Source organism: Lolium rigidum, chromosome 6 (assembly GCF_022539505.1).
Source record: "Lolium rigidum isolate FL_2022 chromosome 6, APGP_CSIRO_Lrig_0.1, whole genome shotgun sequence".
NCBI classification, from domain to species: domain Eukaryota; kingdom Viridiplantae; phylum Streptophyta; class Magnoliopsida; order Poales; family Poaceae; genus Lolium; species Lolium rigidum.
Genome location: NC_061513.1, coordinates 88,519,314 through 88,526,903, shown reverse-complemented (window position 1 = coordinate 88,526,903; position 7,590 = coordinate 88,519,314). Strand labels below are relative to the sequence as shown.

Here is a 7,590-nt window from a genome sequence, read left to right as displayed (position 1 = left end):
GACGGCGTCCATGGATGCCATCCCCTTCCTGAAGGCGTCGTTGGGGCTTCTCTCGTTCTTTTCTACATGCTCTAGGGGGAACCCAAGATCCTCGGATCGGGTGGTGCCGACACTTGATACGTCTCAAACGTATCTATAATTTTTTATGTTCCATGCTTGTTTCACACCAATGTATATATTATTTGCTCATGCTTCGTTGCACTTTTATATATTTTTCGGCACTAACCTATTAACAAGATGCCATAGTTTCAGTTCTATGTTTTCTGTTGTTTTGTATTTAAGAAAAGTTGTAGAGAAAATATTCTCGGAATTGGACGAAACAAAAGCCGAAGTCAATATTTTACCATAACGAAGACAAAGTCCGGAGGGGAGACGAAGAAAGGCCACAGGGCGGCCAGACCAACCCTAGGCGCGGCCTGGGTGTGGCCCGGTCCTAGGGGTGGTGTGGGCCCTCCTAGCCTCCACCGACCTCGCCCTTCCGCCTATTTATTCACGATCTCGGGAAAACCCTGAACACCCGAGCCTTCATTCACGAAAAGTTCCACCGTGGCTGCCATCGCAGACCCTAGCTCGGGAGGGTTCTAAAGCTCTTCCCGGCACCGTGCTGGAGGGGGAAATCATCGCCGGAGGCATCTACATCGACATGCCCGCCTCCAAAGTGATGCATGAGTAGTTCATCCCTAAACTATGGGTCCATAGTTGTAGCTAGATGGTTGTCTTCTACAATTTGTGCCTCATGTTTAGATTTTGTGAGCTGCGCTACATGATCAAGATCATCCTTATGTAATGCTACATGTTGTGTTTGCTGGGATCCGATAAATATTGAATACTATGTTGAGATCGATTATATATTCTTGTCGTATGTTATTTGTGATCTTGCATGCTCTCTGTTGCTAGTAGATACTCTAGCCAAGTAGATGCATGTGACTCCAAGAGGAAGTATTTCTGCTCGATAGTAGGTTCATGACTCTAGTTTTCTGGAAGAGTGACAATAACTTCTAAGATTGTAGATGTGATGTTGCTACTGGGGAAAAAAACAACAATGTTTTATCTAAGGTTAATTCTATTGCTTACGTTACACATATTGCTTAATGCGATAATCTGTTGCTTGTACTGAAGGGATTCATACGATAATCGGAAGGTGGATTATTAGTCATAGACGCAGTTCGATTACAATCTATGTATTATGTTGTAATGCCCAAACGAATCTCATAATAATCATCTTGTCATGTATGATCGGTATTCTGTCAATTGCCCAACTGTAATTTATTCACCTAGCATGTTATTTATCTTTATGGAGAGACACCTCTAGTGAACCTTGAACCCCGGTCCTTTCTTTTACACTGATAAATTCATCCACTGCAATCTTGCTCTGTTTACTTACTGCAAGTACTGTTCCTGCAAACATCTCTTTCCACTTGATACGTTTAATTCTTTGTGTTCAACAAAACCGGTGAGATTGACAACCCCACTGTAAGTTGGGGAAAAGTATTTTGGTTCTGTTGTGTGCAGGTTTCACGTTGTTGATGACGTCGGTAGTGCGCCCTGCCAATAGTCAGCTAGCAACACCTTCAGAAATCACGCATTTCTCCTACTGATCGATTAAACATTGGTTTCTTACTAAGGAAAAACTTGCTGTTGTGCTCATCATATCTTCCTCTTGGGGTTCCCCAACGGTGTGTAATCTGCGCTCATTAACACTCTAATGTCGTGCTTTTCTTGAAGACACCGTCTTGGAGTTCACGGCAGGCAACTCTCCGACGGTGGTGTAGCGGAGTGGCGTGCTTCTGTGTTGGCTCTTCATTCTACCTGCTTCGACAAGGCTTGCTTTGTACTCTCCACACTTAGGGTTTGTTGTTGGGCTCTACCCTGGTTCTACAACGTTGGTTGTGAGCAATAATGGTCGATTCCTGGTGGTTGTTGGCTTCTTGTGGTGCTGCTTACGACGGTGAAGTGGTCTCGACGGTTGTAGTATTCGTTGGCTCGCCAGTGCTTGGGTGAGCACCGGCCCGACAACTTAGCCCATCTAGCGTTTTCTCTTCCTCTGCGTAGTTTTCGTAATAGTCGTGTCGGCTGTTTCACGTTTTTGGATGTAGTCTCTTCGATAGGCTTGTGTCTTATGTGTATAGTTGTTTTCTTGTAAGCTGGGTTCAGCATCATGTATCTTCTTCGCAGTTTAGGATGTTATTAATTTAACCGTCAGAGCATTTGGCCTTTTATCTAAAACAATGATCAAAGAAATCAGATCTATGCTAATACACTGAGAATGCCATAGTAGTAGTACCATCGTCGAAATGTTCCCAGGGGAGAGACAGGGCACATGAGTGATGATCAGTACATTGACTGAACCAAAATTAAGTTTCAGAACAGCGGCAACGTATAGCACTCCCTTGCACGGTCGTCGTAGTACTGTAGTGCGCCGCAACATGCACAATCTGACGACGAGCGACTCGCAGATCTTGCCCCCGCCACCGCCAGGCAGGGTGACACATCTACGGCATCACAACTGTGCTCCGTCTTCATCACCATCTCCATGCAGAGTGCGCGTCCGTCGTGCCGTGGTGAAGCGAGTCATGCCTCGCACATCGCCCGCTCGACCCGGGCCGGCGCAGCCACGGCCTCCTATCTGTTGACGAACTGTTTCAAACAAATTGGCTGGACGAAGATCAGCCAAAATGACAGCACGTGTTTCAGACCCCTGGTAGGAATAGATGAGAGTTCAACTGTCAGCGAAGAGCAGTCAAGCTCATGGACCAAGCTACTCGAGAATAGTCAAACTGAATACTTCACGAACGCAGCACCGAAACAACATGTTGCTGCGAAACAAAACGCTATCCATTGGTAATTCAGGACGGGAATTAATGTTTCAACAAAGGCTGTTTCAGATGCTTTGTAGATGAAAATTGAGTTGGGAGCGAAGAACAGTGAAGTACTCAAGTTCAAGAATAGTCAGCCTGAATACTTGATGAATCTTCAAGCTGATGAACCAGGTCTGATAAAGAATGGCAGTACGAGCCCAGCTGAGGAAAAACAAAATCTTGCTGCGAAATAAAACGCTATCCATTGACAATTGGGGTGGAATTAATGTTTCAACAAAGACAGCACACAGAAAAAGCAGTAACTGATCTTACATTCTTCAAATAACACGTCTCGACAGAGTTTTCAACAGAGGCCATAGAGATGGCAAAAAAGGGTTCCTCTACTAGGAAAAAACAGATATAACCGGCTTATATCTCCATGAACTTTATTTGGGGAAAAGGGGCTAGTTGCATGAAGAGCACATACGTCTGGCAGCAGCTGCATCCGCCATCAAGGACCCGTTGTCAGCGGTGGCTACGCAGCGAGTTGCAATCAAATGAGGTTTTCCCTGAAATTATCCTCAAAACAATCAGGAAGAGAGAGATATATAGAATCTCCTTCCACGCCAACTGGGTCGATCGGCGGGGAATTCATTTGAACTCTTCTGACATTTGGAAAGCATGGGGCATGTTGCTCCACGAGGAAGGGTCGAAGAGAGCAGGCTTGCACTCCATGTTCATGTCATTGCCGAGGAGCATCGCTATGGCGTTGTTGAAGAGGGACGAATCGGCCGTATTCCCGGAGAAGAACGCGTCCGGCCTCAAGTTTTCAGGACGAGGTGAAGCATCCCCAGCCCCAGGCTCATACGTTGGCTCCATCGCCTGCTCTCCGGATCCCAGCGAATTGCTTTCTGCTGCCAATAAACACTGATGATATAAATAACTGCAAACAGTCAATCACTCTGAATAAAGGATCACAAGAGATATACATACACGTACCAGGGGAAATTTTGGAGAGCTGAAATGCATCAGGCGATGCCGCGCTCACAGGAGCGGTGGATTCAGTCAGTGAGTTACCGCTAAAAGGAACATACTCATGCAGCATAGCACCGGAATGCTCTTCCCAGTATTCCTGACAGAGATCAAAGTCAGGGCTAACTACCGTAGTATCACACGGCGTACTGACAGAGGAGCTTGAGCTTCTCACAGACGGCTGCTGGTTCTTCCCAGACCTTAGTGCCTCGGCCTGATGAAGCAGCTCTTCCAAAAGGCCACTGTTCCTTGGTGATGCACACTCGGATTTCGCCGATGGAGTTGCTGTTGGAGACTGAAGGTAGGGATCAACTAACTCCGTAGGGTGCATAGTAGGAGCCACGGTATACTTGAGCCAGCTATTTGGGTCAGATTCGGTATCTTGGAGTGAAGGGAGCTCCATCTTCAAAGGACCATTTGTGGACCTAGAAGCAGAGAAGGTGCCATTTAAATAGGCATGGCTGCCAGTAAGCGCACCGCCAAAGGGTGCAATAATCTTGCTGCTAGAGTTGGCTTCATGGAGGTAGTCAAAACCCAAAGCCTGCCTGAGCTTCCCAGAGTCGTTTGAGAATTGATCAACCGAGGAGAGCGCACCGTTCACGGTATCGCTCAATCCAGGGAGCAAACTGTCAGACTGTTTTAGCATCCCGGCTTGATCCATGAAGCCACAGCGTTTTGATGCAAAGCTCTGGCCAAGCAAATTGCTTATTGAAACAGCTGAGAGCTGTGGTGCATAAGATAAAGCCTCTGAATTGGCAATGAAATTGTCACAGGTAAAATCTGGTAGATAAAGACCATTCCCATTCAGATGGTTGTTAGAAAGATTCTCGCCGCAGTTGAAATCACTGGAGCCCTGCTGATCTTCATTTGCAGACTGATTGATTACACTAGCAGGATAGACTGGCAAGCCAGCTCGCTGGCATCTCTTTATTCGAGTATTCCAGTAATTCTTTATTTCATTATCAGTACGCCCTGGCAACTGAGAAGATGTTCTCAAAGTCAATAATAGCAATAAAAAGAAGAAAAAGTTGACTCATTTACACAGGATAAGGTAATATATGTGACAATCTAAGTCGGTATGAACAAAGCGTGGATCGATTTAGGGTTTATGTTCAAATTGATGTACATATTAATAAAGATAGAAAAGTAATTGGATACTGTGAATTATGTATATACAATTTTATTAGCCTTAGATGATTAGCAAAACCAGTAATACTTTAAGCACTTAACACACTGAAATAGATCCCAACTATGGAAAATAGTAGGTTGCCATTAAGGAACATAGATGTCAGAGTACGCACAATCAGGGTAGACTGAGGCAACCCCTTGAACGCAGTCAAAGTCAAAAATGGACTACCTATTTAAAGCATGCATATATATAGCTGTCAATTTTCAACCTTCTACGTTTTAGGCTAACTTGCTTAGGACAGTAACAACAAAAGTTGAGACGAAACATACTACATGTATCCACAAATTTAAAACCAAATATTTGTAACTTTCTGAAGTGCAGTAGAAAATCATACAAGTTGATGTTGCAGAGTAATAACAGTAAGTAACAAAAGAGCCGATAAATTAAGAGATTAATACCGCTCGAATAGATACCTCACTAGATAAATTATCTACCCTTCATCACTAGATAGAAAAATAAAACCATTCTCCAAAAACAATCATCAGATAAATTAATTAAGAGATTAATACCGCTAGAATATATATACTACCTGAAATTATCTAAATACTTCAGCAGTTAAAAAACAAATGAGTAAATCTATAAGAACAATCACAAGCCAAAAAAAAAATCGCTACCTTTCAACCCCATGTGACCATGACGTAAGAACAATCACGCAAGGCTCAAGAAGAGCTCACACCAAGAGCATGCTACTGCCTAGTAGTACTAGTATCGACATGTAAAAGCAAGCAGTGAAATGAAGGTCGCATCGCACTTACATGAGCAGCCATCCGAGCCCACTTGTTGCCCATCTTGGAGTGGAGCTGGATGATGAGCCTCTCCTCCTCCGGTGTGAAGGCCCCCTTCTTGAGGTTGGGCCTGAGGTGGTTCGCCCACCGGAGGCGGCAGCTCTTGCCGCAGCGGAAGAGCCCGGTGTTCTTCTGCACGGCGTTCCAGTTCCCCTCGCCGTGCTTCTTGACGTAGTCCACCAGGATGGCGTCCTCCGCCGACGTCCAGGGGCCTTTCTTCAGCGGGGGCCCGCCGCCCCTGTGAGGCGACCCCCCGCTGCTGCCGCCGCCGTCGTCGGCCAGCGGCGAATCCATCTGGTCCTGGTGCATCATCTCGCAGTCGCTCTCGCTCTTGACCCGGTACATCTCTCCTCCGGGCCCTGAATCATGCCAAGAACAGAAAATTGGAATCGCTACCTACTTGAATTGTCGCAGAATTACTTGAATTATGGAATCAGGCAGAAGCCGATCAGCAAACTAAGAAGGTATTAATTGTGCGGCGTCTGAAAAAGGACCTGGCGATGCCATGCCACTCGACAAAAACCACTTCTTTGTTTCCCCAATTCAGCGGAGCAGGGGCATTTATTACTACTGCTTAACTAGTAGAGATTCAATTGAACATGTTCAGCTCAAGAACTCCCGGCAGCGGAAGCACGGGCACAATTTAAGTGGAAAGGGGAGTGTAAAGCGAGATATCTCCACCAGAATTGACAGATCAAACCACTAGACAGGCAGACAAAAAGGCGTAGGCACTACTCCTCGTGTCCCCGGAATGGAAAGCTCCAACAGGGGGCAGAAGCAGGCCGAAGAAACAAAACAAAAGGAGACAGATAATTCCAACACTCCACGCCTCAGATCACCACCACTTCCTTCGCCCGAAAGAAACCAGAATTGTGCAGCTACCTGGATGAATCTCGCCGGCGGGGTCGATCAGAGCTCCGGCTGGGGGTGCTGAATTGAGCTGCCAATTCCCACCTTGCTCCTCCTCCTCCTCCTGGCTCGGCAGTGGGATGGACTTGGAGAGTTGAGGAGTGGAAACAGGGGAGGATCTCTCTCTCTCTCCCCCTTAGCGAGATGCCGGCACCACTCGGGTACCCAGTCTCCGCAGAATTTTCAGGGAAGGGGAGAGAGAGTTTCGAGGGGAAGAAGAGGGATGCGGGAGTGGGGAGATTTTGGGGGAGATTATAAAGCTGAAAGGTACAGCAGCAGCAGCACTGCTATTGGGCATGCCCGCATGGGCACCTATTTTCTCTCTAGAGCCCTATATTTTCGGCTCTTCTCGCTCGCTTTTTTATTGCACGACTGTGTCTTTTATCTATTCACACGCATTTGGTAGTACTTTTTCAAAACCAGGTGCTGATTTAAAAGAACGAACCGTATTAATTAACATCACTTTACTCCTTTGGATTATGGGTACTGACACTAAAATCATTGGCACTTGTCATATTTAAGTTTTATTATTAGGTCTTTCTACGTCGATTGGGACAAACTTATTCCTCAGTCAAATGTGCTGTAATAATTTATTTATGTAGTGAAAAAAGCAGTTGATGGAGAAGAATCTATTTCTCATTCAATTTTACAAAGACATTAATTTAGACCTACAAAAATCATTATATTGCAATGATTTATTTATCTAGTGCAACATATGCAGTGTTTTTTCATGGACTAAAGTTTTTTGGAGTCTGAATGGATTTTGAATAAGTAATTCTTTGGGAAATGATCAATTCTCAATCGACCGAGAATTACTAGAATCGTTGATCTTGTAGTCATACACGTGCATTTTTTTTGTCGGTATTCCTAAAGATTT

General features: G+C 45.3%; 1 protein-coding gene across 2 annotated transcripts; it reads right to left on the bottom strand.

The window, feature by feature from the left end:
• Positions 1-3,038: 3,038 nt before the first annotated feature.
• On the bottom strand, positions 3,039-6,949 carry LOC124666264 (transcription factor GAMYB-like). Of its 2 annotated transcripts, none has more exons than XM_047203608.1 (4): positions 6,687-6,949; positions 5,775-6,163; positions 3,798-4,809; positions 3,039-3,712 (listed from the first exon to the last, which is right to left on the bottom strand). In XM_047203608.1, the coding sequence occupies exons 2-4, from the start codon at positions 6,147-6,149 to the stop codon at positions 3,450-3,452; spliced, it is 1,650 nt and encodes a 549-aa protein (XP_047059564.1). In that variant the 5' UTR covers positions 6,150-6,163; positions 6,687-6,949; the 3' UTR covers positions 3,039-3,449. The 2 variants fall into 2 exon arrangements, with proteins under 2 accessions (XP_047059564.1, XP_047059565.1); XM_047203609.1 differs by having other exon boundaries at positions 3,039-3,709.
• Positions 6,950-7,590: the final 641 nt, after the last annotated feature.